General features: G+C 43.8%; 8 protein-coding genes across 18 annotated transcripts in view; 3 read left to right on the forward strand and 5 right to left on the reverse strand.

Annotated features, from left to right (window-relative positions):
- Positions 1–37: 37 nt before the first annotated feature.
- On the reverse strand, positions 38–1,147 carry LOC108075662 (nudC domain-containing protein 3). The gene is made up of 3 exons (XM_017168211.2): positions 1,006–1,147; positions 408–946; positions 38–350 (listed from the first exon to the last, which is right to left on the reverse strand). The coding sequence occupies exons 1-3, from the start codon at positions 1,104–1,106 to the stop codon at positions 64–66; spliced, it is 927 nt and encodes a 308-aa protein (XP_017023700.1). The 5' UTR covers positions 1,107–1,147; the 3' UTR covers positions 38–63.
- A 188-nt stretch (positions 1,148–1,335) lies between these two features.
- Positions 1,336–1,768, forward strand: LOC108075664 (uncharacterized). The gene is made up of 2 exons (XM_017168213.3): positions 1,336–1,516; positions 1,573–1,768. Exons 1-2 carry the CDS (start codon positions 1,336–1,338, stop codon positions 1,701–1,703), a joined length of 312 nt encoding a protein of 103 aa, XP_017023702.1. The 3' UTR covers positions 1,704–1,768.
- A 2,896-nt stretch (positions 1,769–4,664) lies between these two features.
- On the reverse strand, positions 4,665–5,824 carry LOC108075609 (RNA transcription, translation and transport factor protein). Its single transcript, XM_017168142.3, has 3 exons — positions 5,665–5,824; positions 5,276–5,602; positions 4,665–5,217 (listed from the first exon to the last, which is right to left on the reverse strand). Exons 1-3 carry the CDS (start codon positions 5,723–5,725, stop codon positions 4,862–4,864), a joined length of 744 nt encoding a protein of 247 aa, XP_017023631.1. The 5' UTR covers positions 5,726–5,824; the 3' UTR covers positions 4,665–4,861.
- A 222-nt stretch (positions 5,825–6,046) lies between these two features.
- Positions 6,047–7,030, forward strand: LOC108075607 (RRP15-like protein). The gene has a single exon (XM_017168141.3). It carries the CDS (start codon positions 6,138–6,140, stop codon positions 6,987–6,989), a length of 852 nt encoding a protein of 283 aa, XP_017023630.1. The 5' UTR covers positions 6,047–6,137; the 3' UTR covers positions 6,990–7,030.
- On the reverse strand, positions 7,018–7,800 carry VhaPPA1-2 (Vacuolar H[+] ATPase PPA1 subunit 2). Its single transcript, XM_017168144.3, has one exon. The coding sequence runs from the start codon at positions 7,673–7,675 to the stop codon at positions 7,049–7,051; it is 627 nt and encodes a 208-aa protein (XP_017023633.1). The 5' UTR covers positions 7,676–7,800; the 3' UTR covers positions 7,018–7,048.
- Positions 7,801–7,888: 88 nt separating this feature from the next.
- Positions 7,889–9,106, reverse strand: RpS5b (Ribosomal protein S5b). The gene is made up of 2 exons (XM_017168143.2): positions 8,486–9,106; positions 7,889–8,148 (listed from the first exon to the last, which is right to left on the reverse strand). Exons 1-2 carry the CDS (start codon positions 9,017–9,019, stop codon positions 7,981–7,983), a joined length of 702 nt encoding a protein of 233 aa, XP_017023632.1. The 5' UTR covers positions 9,020–9,106; the 3' UTR covers positions 7,889–7,980.
- Positions 9,107–9,647: 541 nt separating this feature from the next.
- VhaPPA1-1 (Vacuolar H[+] ATPase PPA1 subunit 1) lies at positions 9,648–11,823 on the reverse strand. 2 transcript variants are annotated; one of them, XM_017168205.2, is made up of 3 exons: positions 11,665–11,823; positions 10,917–11,606; positions 9,648–10,277 (listed from the first exon to the last, which is right to left on the reverse strand). In XM_017168205.2, exon 2 carries the CDS (start codon positions 11,582–11,584, stop codon positions 10,946–10,948), a length of 639 nt encoding a protein of 212 aa, XP_017023694.1. In that variant the 5' UTR covers positions 11,585–11,606; positions 11,665–11,823; the 3' UTR covers positions 9,648–10,277; positions 10,917–10,945. The 2 variants fall into 2 exon arrangements, with proteins under 2 accessions (XP_017023694.1, XP_017023695.1); XM_017168206.3 differs by having other exon boundaries at positions 10,917–11,602; positions 11,665–11,766.
- Positions 11,824–12,649: 826 nt separating this feature from the next.
- The window catches only part of sba (six-banded), a 30,128-nt gene continuing 23,649 nt past the window's right edge, over positions 12,650–19,128 (forward strand). For 6 of the 10 annotated variants that reach the window (XM_070286453.1, XM_070286458.1, XM_017167964.2 and 3 more), the window contains exons 1-3: positions 12,650–12,792; positions 13,771–13,965; positions 14,624–15,350. In XM_070286453.1, the coding sequence (XP_070142554.1) occupies positions 14,668–15,350 (683 nt within the window). In that variant the 5' untranslated portion in view covers positions 12,650–12,792; positions 13,771–13,965; positions 14,624–14,667. Of the gene's footprint in view, positions 12,793–13,718; positions 13,966–14,623; positions 15,351–19,128 lie in introns of all 10 variants that reach the window. The other 4 variants (XM_070286454.1, XM_070286455.1, XM_070286456.1 and 1 more) reach the window with 4 other exon arrangements.

Consider the following 19,128-nt stretch of genomic DNA (forward strand, 5'->3'; position numbering starts at 1 on the left):
TATTTATCGAATAAATTTTTACTAAAAAGAACAAAGATATTATTTAATAATATTTATTAAAAACTAACTCATTCGAACAATGGAAGGATCAAAGGGCTGTCCTTTAAAAGGAGATCCCTCGGCGTCCCACGCGGTTCTGAGGCGATCTAGGGTTTTAGCTTGCTCGGGATTTGAGGTCTGAAACTCATTTTGTTGCTTATCCGCTGACAATTGCTGAACTCTCAGTTTTTCTATTGTGGCTTGCGTCTCCTCTGGCAAATCGTCTATGTATCTCTCGCAGTCAATTTTTTTGTGATCTATTTCCGGATCACCTTCAAAAAGGCGCTCCCACCACAGCTCCTTGGATTTATCTATAAAAAATTCGTATGGATTAATAGAGGCTTATTGAAATTATTTCAGATAGCTACCACAACTTATGAGAAGTCGGTTCTGGTCAATGGTCCACACTGCCTCATTATGTTTAATCCGCTGGCTAAGATTTCCTTCTAGGATTACAATTTCTGGATTTAGTTTGCTGTTAACCTTGATGTGCTGCGATTTGATAATTATGCAGAGTTTCTTCGCCGTTTGTAGACCCTCGGGCAGCTTTACTTGAAGCTCCACATCCTTCAGAGTTTGTGACCAACAGTGGGTTTCAAAAAGGGCTCCGTTCTTGTAGTCGCTGGGTGAGAATGTAGCTACTTCTTTGAGATTTTGTTGTGGTTTATTCTCAGGCGGAGTTAAAACGCTCTCTTGAGATGTGGCATCACTCTCCAGGATTACTTCTTCGACTGCAGGCGGAGCGAGTTCACCATCATCGCCGCAGCTTCCATCCTCAGCGGTCATGGTTTGCAGCCAGCAATCCGGATCATACCGCTGCATGGCGCCATAGAGAATTTGATCCCTCACACCCTTGGGGAAGCCGATCTTGTCCGCTTCATCCTTTTTCGTGTGATAAAAATCGGTGCTGGAACATGAACGCGATCATTAAATTTGGAGGTACAGATTTCCGAGGAAAACATTTACTTGCGTCGAAGGAAACCAAAAACAGAGTCCAGAAATCCCGTTATGGTCTTCCGATCCTGCAGAATCTCCATGAGCATGGCATCGTTTCGCTGAAATTCCATTTTGAGACAAACAAATAAAATAAACAACGTTTTTTAGCCGGCTTGGGACAACCATCTGTTTTAAATCAAAGAAAGTGCTGCCAACTTGTTAATAATATTAGCTAGATTACACATGGTTATCGATAGACATCGTGTCACGCACGAAATATCAAATGGAATATTTTGGAGTTGGCTTTTATGATCCATTCCAGAATTTGTAAATATCTCGTTGTTGCCTGAAAAATACGTAATGATCGGAAGGTTAGCTTTCTGGCGGAGAGATGGTGCTCAAGCTTCAAGAACCGAAGACTGTCTGTCATGTCGTTTGGTGAGTGGAAGTGGTTTTCTCGGCATCGGAACGTTTCTGCTGGCGCAATCGAAGAAGCGACCACAGCCGCTGGAGAATTACACCATGAAAGGCTTGGCGGCAGGTAAAGTTGGAACTTTAATAGGTAAAAAGCCCGACCTTAATCTTTTTTCATCTCAGCCGCTGGAATTTTGGGCCTGGCGCTGCTGGCAGACGCGAGTTTCCTGAAACCAACCGTGGCAGAACCTAAGGAGGAGCCAATTAAGACAGTTAAAGCAGCCAAGGATCACGACTTCTTTGCAAGACGTTAGGGGGCGAAATGTTCTATTTTTAAATTTGGGAAATACTTGTTAAATTAAAAAAAATTTATATTATATCCGTCCTTTTTTTTTTTTTTTTTTTTTTTTTTGGAAAAAAAAAATAATGAAATTTTATTTGACTAGTGCACTGTTACCTAGATATTTGGCAACTAAACCTAATTGGAAGTTAATTCTATGTTTACAATGCTTTGTTATGGAGGAGTATTAAGTTAAGTTATGTTTACATAATTTGAAATGATTTTCATGTTTTGTCTGATATTTTATGTCAAGATCCTGTCGGGGAGGTCTTGAGGGTGGTGACGTTTAAGTCTTCTCCTGACTCGTGTTCTGTGTTCAGCGGTGGCTAATCTTCTAGCCAGACTATTAGGGTGATTGTTAAGTTTTTCCATGTACTTAGTTGAAACAGTGTGAAGTTTGTCTCCAAGCTTGGGCACCTTTAGGTCTCGTTCAATGTCTCTAGTCCTCATATACCAAGGAGCCCCAGAGATCCTCCTTAATGTTTTTGCTTGAAGAATCCGTATCTTGTTCAAATGACATCTTGCAGCAATTCCATAAACTTGAAGGCCATAAAACAGGGAGGGGGCTAGTATTGACTTATATATCATGACCTTGGAGTAAAGCGATAGTTTGTTGCGGGGTGCCAGGAGCCATGCCATCCGGGAAACTTTAGCCTTAAAAGCATGCTGAATGTTCGCAACATGCCTGCCGAACGTAAGTTTACGGTCCAAGGTAACGCCAAGGTATTTATAGGCTCTATGGTGGTCAATGACTCTACCATTAAGACTGACCCCAGGACAGCTAGCTGCACGGTTGGTGAAAGTCACATTCGCACATTTGTCCGCATTGATGCGCACATTCCAGTTCATAGCCCATTCTTGGTAGGCATCCAGATACTCCTGTAAACCAAATGAAGCAGCCAAAATACTTGTATTTTTCACTAGCACAGCAGTGTCATCAGCGTACGTAGCTATTAGTAAATCATCTTCCGCGACTTCAGTTACTGTCAAGTGACTAGGCATGTCCGAAGCAAAGACCGAATACAGAGTAGGACCTAGAACACTTCCTTGCGGAACTCCAGCTTCAATTGTCTTGACTCTTGACTTATACCCATCAGCCGATACATGGAATGTGCGATCATGCAGAAAACTTTTCACAATCATGTATAGTTGAGGCGGGAAGAGTCGCTTCGCTTTGAACAGCAGCCCAGGGTGCCAGACTCTGTCAAATGCCTGTTGAATATCTAGGAAGGCAGCTACAGCATACTCCTTCTTCTCCAAGGCTTCTAAGGCAAAGTTAACCACTCTATGCAGTTGCTCAGGAGTACCGTGCTGCAGGCGGAAACCAAATTGAAATTTTGGGATCGCACTAGAGACTTCTTCGCAAGAGAGCAGCCTGTTTAGAACCAGCCTCTCCATAATTTTTCCCAGAGATGGGAGAAGGCTGATAGGCCTGTATGAATCCACATCCGACGGCGGTTTTCCAGGCTTGAGAACCATGATTATGCTGGCCGATTTCCAAACTTTCGGAAAGTATCCAACTTCTAAAACGCCGTTGAAAACAGACACAAGGAATTGCAGGGCTTCATCAGGTAATAAACGAATGGTTCTATTGTCAAGAAGATCCTCACCGGGGGTTTTTTTGGGAGACAACTTGGCTACCAGAACTTTCACTTCTTCCAAAGAGACAGCGCTAGCAGGAAGGCACATTTGAAACGGCGACTCCAAATACTCTTCCACTTGAAGACACAAATTATCAGGGGCATAATCAAAGGGCTTAAAACGCTGCTCAAGGTTATCAGCAAACACTTCAGCTTTTTCTAAGCTAGTGCGACACCAGCCCCCAGCCTGATTTCTGATTGCTGACTTTGGGGAGGACTGCGTTTTGAATCGTTTCGTGACACGCCAAAGCGAGTAATTTGCACTCATATCAGGACCCAGGTCTTCCAAAAAGTTGTCTATTTGAGTCTGTTTTCTACGAGCAAGAACTTTATGCAAGCGATTGGCAAGTCTTCTGTGGATCTGTTGTATACGAGGATCTCCTGTTCTAGCATATTCACTACGAACTCTTCGTTTAAGTCTAAGCAGCGCTAAAATTCTGGGAGGGAGTTGGGGAGGTCTAGGGCCCACTACTCCATGTCTATTTCTGGGGGCAGCAAGCTGAGCAGCCTCAGATAATTTCGACATAAAAAGACTGATTGCATTATCAATATCCACCTCCTCCTGAATTTCTAAATTTACATCGCTTAGCTGTTCAAGATGGGATTTAAAAATGTTGATGTTAGCATTATGGGCAAGTAGTCGTGGGCGATGAGGTTTCCACAACGGCGAGGAGTACAGTTCAGCCAAGATAGGTACATGATCCGACGAGAGTTCATGCAGAGTACGTACGTGAAGTCTGCCTGAAGCAAATCCATTGGTAACGAAAAAGTCAAGCGCTGATGGAATTAATAGGGAATTGTAGGAGTAGAACGTAGGTTCGCCCGTAGCCAGAACCTGGTAATGCCCATTTGCGATGACTTCTTGCAAGCGTTTACCTCTAGTACAGGCTCTTGAGTTGCCCCACCATGCATGTTTGGCATTAAAATCGCCACCAGCAATAAATTTATTACCCAAGGTGGCGAACATGGATATAAAGCTAGATTGCGTCCAACTTTCTGCTGGTGGAAGATATATAGCAGCTACAGTGACTGTTCCATCAGAAGTGTGCAGAAGCACACTCGCTATCTGTCTATCATTGCTAGCGGTATGAGGGAGAGGACTATGACTTAAACTAGATTTAATGATGATTGCAGAGCCACCTCTGCTGTTGCCACTGGGGTGAATGGCAAAATATGTGAGATATCCAGGAAGGAAAATGCGCCTTTCCTCACGCATAAGTGTTTCAGTGACTAGCATTATGTCTATATCATGAATACCTAGAAAATTCTCAGTTACTGTCCGGCAAAATATGAGATTCTTTGACAATATAAACCTTTATTTAGATCTACATCCCTTTCATTTACAATAATAACATGTTTGTATAGGCCTTTAGTGTTTCTTGGCTTTCCTAGATTTCCCGTTTATAAGGGCGAATGTTTTAAATCTAAATTTAAGCAAATATTTAAATAGGCCTACATAATATTGTTGCTTAGCTTTCGCGAGTTCCCTCGACTAGCGTCCCACCTTGCCCAGCTTGGTGTCAGTCTTTGGATTGGCTGTGAGGTTCTGCACTGCCACAATCGTCTCGTTAATGTGCGTCTGCAGCTGACGCAGGCTCTGAATCTGGAGTAGGCGCAAAATGCGCATCGGCAGATCCAAGGCAGGATCATTGGCCGAGATAATATCGTTGCCCTTGTCGAAAGGAAATGGTGTACCCACAATTGGCTGGCGCCCCTTGGCGGCGGGCGATAGGCGCTCGTGTACCACCCGCGCAACCGCCTCCAGCTGCAGCAGATGGTTCGGATGGTGGGGCACATTCAGTTTGCTGGCTAGCTGGCGAACGCCATCCACAAACGCTTTGTCCTGAACTGTTTTTGGAAGAAATGGGTATTATTCAGGAATATAACGGGAAATGAAAATCTTTACCATTCATCTTTCCGTCGAAAATGGACTGAACCTTAACTGGGGCCTGTTTGCCATTACTTTTAGGCGGTCCCGTTTTGCTATTGATGGACGCAAACTGCTCTGGGTCGTCCAGGAATTCCAGACGAACAGCGTGGCTTAGAATCCAGGCCATCTGCTCTTGCTGGCTCTCCAGGGGCGGCATTTGGAGGTCCGCGCAGTACTTTAGGTAGCCCTCCTCCCATGACTTGGGGTTGTCTATATGACGCAGCTTCTCGCGATCCTCAATTGAGTACAGACGGATCTTTTGGTCCTCTATCCAGAGGATTGTGCTGGCAAACTCCTTGCGATCTGGGGGGGTGGAGAGTATGGGCTCATCGATTGGTATTTTCACATTTAAAATTTGTACTTACTGCTCAGCGCCACATCGCTGGGAGTGGGATGACCCAACGCCTCCAGTTTTAGCTTAATCATGGTAAGCTTTTAAGATATAAATTTGTTTCGCTTTTTAATTGACAAAACCGGAGAGCCGGCGCTGCTTCTTCTTTTGCCCCAAAGGGTAACAATCGATTAAATTATATCGATTTCTCCTGGTCCTGGGGAAAACAAGCTGCCAACTTGCTACGCTTGTTTTTAAAACATACTTGTTTAAATATAAATTCAAATATTAATTCAAAAACATGATACAATTATTGTTCAATGCTTTTTTGTTTAAACTTTTTACCTCATTTGATTGCTCAATAAAATATTGAGCTATAGCTATTTCGCCATCGATAGTTGGCAGCCTTGTGATCGAATAACAAGTGCTCAACCTTCCCATCCCTAAAAACGTGATAAACACGCTTGATTGTTTTTAAAGTTGAATTCGCTTGATCTTCCAAATACAATGGCCCTTTTAACACAGAAGCGTGCGAGAAAGACTCCAGCTCCGGCAACCGATAGTTCCGCAGATGAATCCGATTCCGAGGGAAGCCAAAATGCGGGCAGCGATGTCGAGGCCGGTGGCGGCTGGGCAGATTCCATCCTGAACGTACTGAAAACCACCAAACCAGAGGCCAAAGACGAAACTGTTTTAACCCGCGCCAAGAAAGGTCAGGCGGCGGTCGGTGTCCAGAAATCCAGAGGATCTACGAAGCAGTTCGACTTCGAGATCGACAAGACAACGGCGAAAAAAGGACAGGAAGAAGACAACGACGACGACGATGATGATGTGAAACCTGAGGCATCCGCTCTGGATGCTCAGCTGACAAAGCAACAGCGCAAAAATGTGCCATTGCAGTTGCGAGTAAAGCCTAGCTACCAGGATATGGCACGTGAACGAACTCTGCGAAAGGTTGCCACCCGAGGAACCGTTCAGTTCTTCAATGCGGTTCGCATTCAGCAGAAGAATCTACAGCACGAGTTGGAGGAGGCTGGTCCCCTGGACAGCCGGCAGGACGCAGTGCTCAACAATATCAATAAGCGCAAGTTCCTGGACGTTCTGATGAGCGGCAAGCGATCCAAATCCACAGCCATAGATAATTCAGTGAAGAAGGAAGAGCAGGAAACTGACGACGACGAGGAGGAGGAAGACGGTTCCTCTGCTCCCATTAAAAAGAAGTCCGAGTGGAGTGTGCTGCGCGAGGACTTCATGACTAACAAGAAAATCAAACACTGGGACGAGGATGATGATGATGGCAGCGATCAGGACGGCAATGACGATGGAGCCGATGATAGCGATGATGATGGGGAGGACTAGTTTTAATTACTAATAAAAAAATGTTAGCTTTTCAGTTGTAAGATTTTGGCTTTATTTGCTTATTTAATCATCTCGGCCTTGGAGATCATGTAGATTCCCACGATCAATCCGAACAGACCGATGGCCGAACCGAAGATCTCCACAATGAGGATCTTGACAAACAGTGCCGAATTTGCAGCATCTGCCAGAGCAGCTCCAGAGCCGACGATGCCCACACAAATGCCACAGGCTATGTTCACCAATCCAACACACAGACCGGCGCCAAAAACAGCAAATCCTGAAAACATATTGATCTCCAACACGTTTTTCTCCGTAAGCATTTTTAGCGTTGGGAACTCGTGAACAGTTCCGGAGAGCAGGATAGCCGTGATCAGACCATATATGGCTACTGCCTCACAGAAAATAACCGAAATGAGATTCTTTGTCTTGATTCGGGGCGATCGGACTCCGGCACCAGCAACGCTTGTGCCAATCATATAAATTCCAAGGGCGGCGCCCACCACAGACAAGGAGCAAGCGAGGAAGATGCCCAGGCCTGCCCACAGAAAGGGACTTGATGTGTAAAGCACCCAGCCGAGTCCCATTCGCTCACCCGTTCCAGTCATCACGTTGGCCAGGATAAGACATCCAGTTATCGCTGCGAATCCGCAAACAACGAAGAGGGCAAAAAAGTTTAAAAATTTCATTTTAAAGCAGACGATTCACCTTTTCAAAAATTCAGTTTGATGAATGCCTTTTGATTAGTAAAGCAAAGTTGCTACAATTTAAATTCATTACAAAACAGATTAATTACAAAGAACCTGAAATAAAAATGTAAAAAAAGGTTAGTACAACATGACCGAAATTGTTTAAATTGATTTCTCCACTCATATTCAGGAGCTTCAGTAAAACACAATGTATGAAATACAGTTTTGTATTGTCAGTTAGAAGGTTAAATGGTTACATAAGGCCTTATGTAAGATATTGAATAAATGGATACATAAATCGCCATTTAACGATTCGATTTGGCCACGCGCTCCAGTTCATCCTTCTTTTTGATAGCATACGAGTTCGAAGACCCCTTGGCGGCGTTTATTAGCTCATCGGCCAGGCACTCGGCAACGGTTTTGATGTTACGGAAGGCAGCCTCACGGGCTCCAGTACAAATCAACCAAATGGCCTGAAATTGGAAGATTATTTCAGTTTAAGGCAACAAATATGAGTATTTTAAAGTTAATAGAAGAAAAACCAGAAATTATAATTAATATTAAAGTAGATAATCGGTTTTATTTACATGTGTAAATACACAGTTTTAATTTGTGTTTTTAGATTCATAAGCATCTGCAAACACCAATTAAATCTGCTCACTTTTAATGGATCCTTCGTTAAAAATGTATTATTATTATCATTAAACATTAAAGTCTTATAAACAATCCCACGTAATTTTTTTTAGCTTGCAACACTTTTTGAACATGACAGAACATGCTTTGTAAAAAGTATGCAGAAACATAAATTACCTGGTTCACGCGCCTCAAGGGCGACACATCGACGGCCTGGCGACGCACAGTTCCAGCGCGTCCAATGCGCGTAGAGTCCTCGCGCGGACCAGAGTTGACGATCGCGTTGACGGTGACCTGCAGGGGATTCTCCGAGGTCAGCAAATGAATGATCTCAAAGGCGTGCTTGACGATGCGACAGGCGAGTAGCTTCTTGCCGTTGCTACGCCCCTTCATCATCAGACCGCTGGTCAGGCGCTCCACGATCGGGCACTGGGCCTTGCGGAAACGCTTGGCCGCATAGCGTCCGGCGGAGTGCGGCAGAAAGCGTGCGAATTTTTCCTTCACCGCAATGTAGTCCTGCAGCGAGATATCACTGATGGAGATATCGTCGCAGGCCCAGCGACCAAAGAGCTTGATTTCCGGCCATTCGTTGGCTGGCTGGGCCGGCATCGTGATGGCGCCCTCCTCCTCCCAGATCTCTTCCTCCTGCGCCTGCTGCTGCGGCGGCAGGTGACCCTGCTCCGAATTAGATTCCACAACACCCTCGGACATTTTCGGCCAATTAAATCAAGCTCAAAGCGGAGAATTTCCGTGCGACGCGTGCGACTTTGCGAACGGGAAAGAAAGAGGATGCGAAAGCTAACGGAGCTGTCACTTTTTCAAAATGGCGCCGCAATGCAACTTTGCGGAAAAGTGTTGGTTAGCGCATCTTTTTTTTTGGCGGTCGTTCAAATATTGGAATACCGGTTAGGATTCGTTTTCAAATTAAAAGAAAATATTAAAGATCCCCGAGAAGCTATAAACTTGCTAAAAGCCTGACATGTAAGAAAGTTACAATGAAGTAAGAAATTCAGGTAGTCCTGGGTATGCCTATAGATCTTACGGGCATCTTAATACATTACTTTAAACACCATTTTAATATGTTTATATTGTAATAGTATAACCATATGGTCGATAAATACTCTATAGTGCTCACCAGCAATTAGTACAACTTGACGTCATTATTTACTGACACTGCTTGAGCTTACATAATCGTAAATATGTACATATGTGATTTCAACGACTCTTTCTTTTTGATAAAAATCATGGATAATGTATGTATAGGTGATGATTGCTCGAAACGCACTCGTTAGTATTAAGCGCGTGCTGCTGATACGGCTCAGTTATTAGTTCACTCAGATTGACAAACAAAACGTATATATATTTTATTATTTGTTTTAATATGGAATACTTGCTATAATAATAATAGTGCGACTGTGCATCATTCTACAACTTCTGCCTTTCTGCAACAGTAGCCTGAAATATACAAGTTTATCGTTTTACTGTAGTTAATATAATACATTCTCATTTAGCCATACAAGTGCCAAGTGTGTACAGTAACAAACATAACAAAATACTTAAAATCATAAACGGACACACACACACACGTTGTCTTTCTTTTGGCAAATTAATTAAATAAACAAATTTACTGTCGTTTTCACATCGGGCACACTCCCTCAATCCTTTGAGTGATGCTGGAGATTGGAAAAAAGTGTGCGAGGCGTGAAAACCAACAGCTAACTTAGCCAACTATCAACTTAATAAGTAACTAAAGTCCCAGTTTAAAGTGTTTCGGCTGATCGGATTTCGGATTTCGTGGGGGGCGCAAGTCTCCTGCAAGCTGTGACTGCATATAACGAGTTGTAATTTCCAAAAATAATAATTTCCAAATGCAAACACTGGTGTTTAGCGTGTCTACTTGGGGGGAATGGGGGAATGCCTTGGTGACGATTGATGATTGTTGTTCATTCTGGTGATGAAAGCGAGTAGGCTGTGGAGAAATATAGATTGCAAATTAAATGCGGGTATTAAAATAATATGGTCGAAATAATAGCACATATGCCTAGATTTTTATAAATTTCTTTGTTTATAATCAAATTTATAAATCTTAAGAATCATTTAAAAAGGGATTACAATATATAAGCAGAAGCCAATATAAAGATCAACTGAGAAAAATAAAGCCAATTGGCTGATTGTTAACCTTGGCTAATACTACTATATTTATTCTTATCAAACTATAATGTTTACGCAAAAAATTAGATAATCAATTAGGGCCTTAGATTCCCTAGCAAAATTAACAAAATTCTAATCCTTCATACACCCAAAACTTCTTTGTATTAACAATTAATATGCATTCAAGTAAAAAACAAGATTAGAAGACTGACAAATCCTAAGTATATTGAACTTGTTTTAAATGTAGAAAAAGTATTTAAATTAAAAAATAAAAACGTATCTTCTTAATAGATTACCAATAAATCGTTGCGAATAAACATTAAACTGATTAATAAGAATGATAATAAAATAACTAACAAAAGTTTAGAGTTGAGCTTTAACCAAATAGACATAGAATCAGGCTTCACCGGCCTACAGTGCTATTATCTTGACCTAAACTGTAAACGGGATGACTCACACTGAATTGCAGGCAACTGCAGGCCACTTTTACTCCTTATCGCCCATCTTCGCCTTGGATGTCATGTAGATGCCTACAATCAGGCCGAACAGACCGATGGCCGATCCGAAGATCTCCACAATCAGGATCTTGACGAAAAGAGCGGCATTGGCAGCGTCCGAGAGGGCAGCTCCCGAGCCCACAATTCCGACAGCGATACCGCAGAAGAGGTTGACCAGGCCCACGGCCAAGCCGGCACCAAAAATAAGGTAACCGGAGAACCAGTTGGTGTTCTGGATGGCAGCCTGCGTCAGCGCCGTCTCCATGGAGAATTGCTCCAGCTGGCCGGATAAGACGATGGCCGTGATCAGGCCGTAGATGGCCACGGCCTCGCAGAAAATGACGGAGATCAAATTCTTGGTCTTGATGCGAGGAGCCTTTACGCCACCGCCCACGATGCTCGTGCCCGTGGTGTGGATGCCAAGGGCGGCGCCCACGACGGACAGAGAGACGGAGAGTCCGATGCCCAAGCAGGCCCACATGTAGGGGTTCGAGGAGGCCAGGAACCAGCCCACGCTCACCCGCTCGCCCTTGCCCGTCATCACAAAGTACAGGGTCAGGATGGTGGCCACGGCGAGGAAGAGCCACAGGAACGTTTGGGACACCACGGTGCGTATTTGGGCCGCCATCTTGCTGCTTTTTCTTGACTATCTGCGGATGGAGCAGCGTTAGCACATCCGGATTTTCACGTTTTCCAGCTGACACTCACCAAATTGCAGGCGTAATTGTATTTTTCTTGGCCGACAGGTGACTGCTCCGTGCGAAAAAAAGAATCCACAATCACATGACGTACATTTTCTCTATCATAAGCTATCGAATAATCACGCCACTCGATAAGTAGCTAAAGTGTGCGTGGCGTTGCCAGACTGTTTGCGTTAGAGCTATATCTAGCTATTTCTGGGCTTGCCAATATTTAAATAATTTTTTATATATGTGGGTAAAAAATATAATAGTTATAGAATTATAGAAATTTAAAAAGTAATTTACGCTTTAATTTTCCTTGTGAGTTATCCATTTAAAAATGGTTGCCAGTAAAAAATTGTAATCCAGGTTTTGAAGGCGATCATTTGAAAAACCTATAAAAAGTCGTTGCAATAATGGATTCGAAAGAAATTGTATCCTCAATGTGCTTCATATAGGAGAAACATAATTCAACGCCTAATAACAGTATTGTTGTTTTGGAACCGCAAATGGCTGCAAAATTTAGAAAATTAAAAAACTTGGTTTACTTGTAAATAGGGATAAAATCAAGATATTTTATTTTTATTGTTGCAAAACTTTTACATTCCAAGAGACTACGTTGGTTTCGAGAGGAATAACTTTTTATTCTTTTCAAAAATATAGTATCGATACTTACCTCGTGTATGACAGTTTATGCCAGTTTATGGTGAGTTTTATCTTGTCAGAATTTTGCTGCTTGTTTAGTATCTGTGGAACTAAAAATACAATAAGTCCTAATTTATTTATTTGTAATTTTACAATATTTTCTTTGGCAGTTATTTGTTAAAATCATTTTCCGGTACTATTATTTATTTTTGTTTAGCGGAGTTCTCAACCTTTTACGTTAAAGTTCCTCTCTCTTTAACGCCTTTTAACTATCGATAGTATCGATAGCATTTTCGAGTTTCTCTTTGGGCTTTTCGTATCATATGTTTGTTTTGCTTTACCTTCATTCATTACGTTTTCAACGCAAAATCCGAACGGTTCTTTGTTGTCGCCCGTTCGGAAAAGTGCACGGAGCGGCAGTCGAAAGCAGTGAAAAGCCAATAAAAATTCCGATACAAATGCGCGCACTCGCCGTGGTCAAATATACGCATTATTGGGTGCGGTGAAAACGGTAATTGGCCGCAGAAAAGCGAATGCAATTCGAATTTCGGGCAGCAAAAAATTTTCGTGTGCGCGTTTGCCAGTGGTACAGAGAGAGAGCGAAAAAAGAGAGAGAACGAGAGTGGCAGCCAGAGAGCAAGCGAGAGAGCCATAATATTGCGTGAATCAAGCGAGCGACACAAAATTGTTGTAATTAATTCATATTTAATTGGCATTTGGTGTAATCCGAGTCTGTGCATAATAAAGCCCAAAACGAAGTGCAGCTGCCAGCTAGTGAAGTGCGTTGTGTGTGTTTGTGTGTTGTAGCGTAATGCGTATTGAGGTCACTTTGTACATATTATAGCAGCAGTAAACCGCAGCATAGGCACGCGTTTTCTCGCCCCATCTGTGCGAGTGTGTGTATGTGTGTGCGATTGCCCAATACCCGTACCAGCGAGCAAAGATAGCCACCAATATTCCGTTTTCATCCCACTGCCCAAGGCAAACAGCTGCTGCTCCCGCTCCCGCTCTCGCCGCCCGTCGTTGTTGTGTTTGTGTGCGGATCGCCCGAGCAGAACCGGAGGGCAGGTGGTGTCCGCACAGGCAAACACACGCATTAATTATAAAGGCGCCCTGTATTAATACGGCTGCTTAAAAACGGTCTGCAAATAATTGTGCTAAAGTAAAGCGTTTTCTTTTTTGTTTCTGGTGTTTGCTTGGTGGATACACGAGTCGGGTCGGAGAGGGAGTAAGTGCGTGCCTTGGTGTGGGTGAACTGAAGCGGTCCCCCTTCTCGCCATTGGGTTCCCCCCTCTCTTTCGCTCTTTCGGTGTCTTCATGCTCCATTCACCTACTTTTACGCGTTGGCGCTCTTTGCTCTCCACTGGCTCCGTCTGTGTCCGTGCCCTGAGTGCCTTGTGTGTGTGCTGACGTTCGTTTTCTGAATTCCAAATGAAGTCATGAGCACCCAGCAACAACAACAACCACAATCGTTGTCGCATTGTTACAGCCAGAAAAGCTGAGAATACAACAAAATAATAATAATAATAATACAAAAGGAAAAAAAGTGAAATTAAGTGTTTAAAAAAGAAACAAAAACAAATCGTAAAAACATGAACATGACATGGCCGCGTCTCGTTTACACAATAACTCAAAATTAATTTAATATGCTGGCAAATGAGCAAAGCGAAAAGCACGCTAAAAGGTGAGCGCAGATAGCGGAATAGGGGGAAACCGGGGGGAAACGGAGGCCAACAACGCATAAATAACGAAAGGTGCGGCCTACGATGGACGACTTGTCGTTTATGCGATCGCCCAGTTAGCAGTATCTATTTTCAAACTTGAAGTCTCACTCAATTCCATCCTAGACTTTTAGACTATGTTCGTTGCCTGCGCCACGCATAAACATTGATTGGGCCTTCATTTTTGTAAGTGGCCAACTTACAACACACTCACTAAATAACAATAGCCACAACGCAATTCCATTCCATTAAATTCGAGGCCTGAGTCAACCCAGAAAGTTTCTGGCAGAAACAAAAGCGAAGCCCTCGATGATCCAGCACTGAAGCCCAATTAAGAGAATAAAGCTTTTTATACAGAAACGAATAATGAAAAATATATTAATTAACCAAATTCATATCAATCTTGGCATTTCCAGATAGGTCAAGCCCTGCCTTATACCAAGGTTAAGTTTAAAATCCGTAGCAGCATTTTCAGGGGAACTTTAAACTTACAAATTTTACTTAAATTTAGTAAAATCAAATTAGACTATTAATTAAATACCTGAAATGTTGGGAGAATTAGTTTTAAAATATGTTTGTAGGTCCGTGAATAATTTTTGCATATTCTTGCAACTCTTGCAGCTCCTAAATTGCGGAGGAGCTTGTAAACGGCTGCTGATATCGCCATGGCTGCCGCCTCGGCTGGCCAGCAACAGCAGCAGCATCAGCACAAGCTGAATATAGCTGGGAATGCTGAGACAGTTGCCAGCAGTGAGATGCATCACCAACAGCAGCAGCAGCAGCAGCATCAGCAACATCATCAGTTTTTCCAGCAGCAACAGACGAAATTTGTATCGCGGGTCGTTACAAGTGCATCTATACAACAACAGCAACATCAGCAGCAAACGCAGCAGATAATGCCAGTTGGATTGGTGAATGGCAATGGCAGCAACATGATGCATCTACAGCAGCAACAACTGCAGCAGCAGCAGCAGCAACGCAACAACCAGCAGCAACATATTTTTGTGTGCCCCACCAGTAACCAGCAACTCCTCCTGCAACACCAACAACAGCAGCAAACCAAACAGCGCCAGGCGCAGATAAAATTGCCAATGAAGTCAACGGCAGCAGCAGCATCAACAGTAGTATCGGCAGCAACTGCTGCTGGTGCTGCTGCAACGCATTGCATGCCGACAACAATTGCATCGGCATCGCGTCAAATGAGTCAGAACAATCAGCTCTATGCCAAGAATGTTGCCAAAGCCAACAATGCCAGCGGCAACAGCAACAGGAAGACCAATAGTTACAATGGAAATTTGGCCCCTGGCTGGCGTCGTTTAACCAACAACAACGAGGTGGCCTACATCAGGTGAGTCGCCCACTAACTAAGCCGAAGCAGGGGGAATATGATGATGGCAAAAGCTATGGGATCCGCGGGGTAAGCCGATACAGGATATCACCGGGTTGAGCACTCTCGACAGAGCTTGTTGTACGGACATGACATTTAACAGCACTTTGGGGGCCCGGGTCCGGGCTAAAAGTCAATCTGGTTATTGTCTGGCCAAGGCGAACGCTAAACGCATTCGAGAAGCCATAAAAATGTTCAGCGATCCCCATCCACCGCACTACAGGAAATGCCACTGTCCAAAGGGGGCAAGTGGGCCAGTGGGCGTTCAGGGGAGGAGGGGTCGGCTGCAGTAGTCGTGTCGGAAATGTTTTTGCAACCGGGCAGGAATAGCATCGGAGGGGCAACATCAGCAATAGCAACCGTCAACGAGCCGGGGCAAATATTTACCTGGCATTATCTGCGAGTTATCATCAAGCACACATAATTACAAACTCAAATAAAATGTTTACTCGGTTATGTTGAAAAGCATCGAGTATGTGGATATATGTACATATACGTATCTGTTGGCCCCGGGTACTTGTAATTGTTCTCGTCCAACCAATCCAATCCAATCGCCTCAGGGTCGAATGGGGGGCTCAGTCGGGCTTTTTTTTTGGGCTCTGAGCAAACATGATGTTGGGTAATTGTTGATTTTATAAGTGGCTGGCACTTCTGAGTGCTTGACTCGCCTCGTTGGGATAGTTTACCTCGCAGCTGTTGCCCCGGAGCCGAAGCCTAAAGGGTTGAATGCTGGCTAGCTTGGGATAACCGCCTTTCGAATTACTCAAACCAGATTGAGGAATACTGTTTGTGTTGGCGCTCTAAGCCATCCTTATGACAGCAAATCAGTATGATTACTACTCTGTGCCTTATAACTTCGTCTCACGTAGTTGGAGCTTCGAGACAAACTTCTCAGCTTATCCGCCGCAGTCCATTTACCGGGAATGTCACATTTCACTCAGTCACTCGCTCTCCGGGCCATTACCCTTCCAGGACACACTTTGAGGGCACCGCTGCTGCCGGTTGCCAGGGCCATGCCACGCCACGCTGGCCAGAGGGTCCGTCCCCGTGCTCACTGGTATTTACTTGTGCCCGGCGACAACATGACATCGTGTGTCAAGCGTTGTCATTGTCCACCAACCAACAGCAGCTGCTGCTCATTTCCACGTTGCGTGTTGCTGCCGGGTTTCTCAGAGTTTCGCTGGGTTGCGCTGGATCGCTGTTTGCCCAAGCGGATGGTAGCCGTGGCCCCTTTGGAAATTTTTTGAGTTGAGCATGCTTTTATTTTTGTTATTTTTTTTGTAAGCAAGATAACCAGTCTCAATGCGAAATGTGGTAGTTTGGGTGACTTTCCTTGTCCAAAAAGGGTTACGTTTGTGAAAAATGCAAACAGAAACCCTCTGAAACTACAGCGAGAAATATTGTTCATATAGAAAATAGCACTTGCAATATGTATTACGAAATGGTCAATTAAATTCCATTTCAATTACCGCAAAATCCAGCAAAAAAGCAGCCATAAAGCAGCTCCAACCACCAGCAACATGAATACTATTTCTTGTTTAGCTTCCGTCCTTGCCGCGAGCTACCCGTTGGCTTCGTTTTGGCTGATTCTCGGAAAGATTGTTGCACAATTTGTGCACTAAATCAATAATTGTTGCGCAAGCATTTAAATCTCGCTGTTTGCTCAAGTGCTAAATGGCTACGCGCAACGTGACATCCGACAGCCGAGGGCAACGGAAGGTGGCAAGAGAGCCGGGGCGGGACTGTGACCTGGTCAAAGTCAGCCAAGTCTCTGGGGCCGCCCACTGTGCGGCAGCGGGCGCATAAATCATAAATCCAAAACGGCAGCTGGAGATCGCCGATCGAATCGACTGGAAACGAATCGAGGCGAAAAGAGCGCCCCGTCGCCGTCCGTCTATAGAAGAATGCGGAATAGTTTGCCTGGATGGCCATTCAAACGGTTTTCAATTTTCCGAACGTGTGTGCACCCTGCCACGCGGCCTCTGCAGTGCCTTCTGGCTGGGATGAACCTTTCAGCGGGCGCGTAGGTTGCATCAGCAGTTGGTCCCTCCTTTATTTGCCTTGGCCTCCTCCGCTCCGCTCCGATCCGATACCCTAGCGCTAGTCCGCCTGCATTGTCAGTCACTCAGTCAGTCAGACAGGCATTCAGCCGGAGTGGCAGACAGACGGACCTTTGAAATGTGTTTATTTTGCTCACATTTAGGCACTGCCTGCAAATCTTACGGCTACAGCTGGCTCTCTGACTTGTTGACTTTGGTCAACGCCCACCATGCAAATTTGTCGTTGCCGATATCGTGGGAAAACCCGGAAATCTAAACGGGAAAAGCTTTTTTTTTTAAGTTAAGGATAGCACAGAGTTATTTTTACCTACAAAATAAGGGAATAAAAAGCTAGCAAGCCTTAAACATCTTTTTTGAGGCAATTTATTATGTTTTTTTTTCGGAAAAAATTTGGCTTATTTAGTAACCTGTGTAAAGTCTATACTCAGAATTCTACCTAAAAAAACTATTGAATATTTGGCAAGAATCGTCATTTTATATGGATTTCTTAAGGGTATCCTTAAAATATATTAGTTCCGTTGACAATTTAAATTTAAGTTTTATGCGAACATGATTCTCTTTTCGATTACTTTCTGCGGGTTGTTTGTTTGCCACTTTCTTTTCGCGTTGCCAAGGACATGGCAGCACAAGGACAACAGATAAACTCCAGGCTAAAAGGATTGCCTGTCCGTCCATCTGTCGTCCGCCTCAGCAGAGGACTCTGTCTGTCTGCCTTTGTGCGATAATTTTTTACAGTTTTATGCGCGACGGCATATCTGGCCCACTGCTGTTGCCAGTTGCCTTTGGGCCAGAAGGTTGTTGTTGCTAACGGCTTTGTGTTTGCGCTGTTCGGGATTATTAATTTAGTAATAGGCTCGGCCTCCGGCCCGTGGAGAGACAGAGGAAGGGACAGGGCGAGTCCCACTCTCAGCTGTCTGCACTCTCAACTCTTTTTTCGTGGCTCGAGGGTGCACTCAAGGTCACAGGGGCGTAAAACTTTTCCACCTTGTCGCACAGTATACACCGGCTTGGGCAGGGAATAGGCCAGGGCCAGAACCAGAAGATGATGGGCGAAGGGCCACGGCGTTTGGCCACTCGACAGCAACTCTTTGGCACTTGGCGTTTTGTGTGTGTAATTTATTAAATTATTTTAACTCGTTAGCCCAACGCCTTTCATGTGGCCACAAGCAAGGATGGTGTAGAATGGGGATGAGGTGCTTTTAGACACTCAGGTTATTAGCGCATTTTGTGCAAATACCTCAAAAGAAAACAAAAAAAAAGGTAAGAGAAAAAGGAAACAAATTTAATGAGTTGCCGACTGCTTCGAGTGCCACAGAGAGAGGAATAATAGAAACTTTATTGAGAATTTTATTCAATAACTGTGAATAAAAATATAAAAATTTAAATAATATACACTGAAGGTCCTAAATAAATGGCATTTCTTTGTTGTGAAAACATTAAAATGTACAATTTAATGGAAAATCATTATTATTATCATCAGGGAATCAAAACCTGAGTATTAATAATTCAAAAATTAATGAAGCACAATTTTCATTCCTATTAAATGCTATTTTTAGTACACTGCAGGATAATAGGGAGTGCAATCAACTGCAGCCAGGCCTTTCCCACATCCGTTTAGGGTTACTTAATTTTAATTTTTCCCTGTGCACGACTCCTGTTGCGTGCCCGGCCACTCAGGC

Source organism: Drosophila kikkawai, chromosome 3R, assembly GCF_030179895.1.
Source record: "Drosophila kikkawai strain 14028-0561.14 chromosome 3R, DkikHiC1v2, whole genome shotgun sequence".
Lineage (NCBI taxonomy): Eukaryota > Metazoa > Arthropoda > Insecta > Diptera > Drosophilidae > Drosophila > Drosophila kikkawai.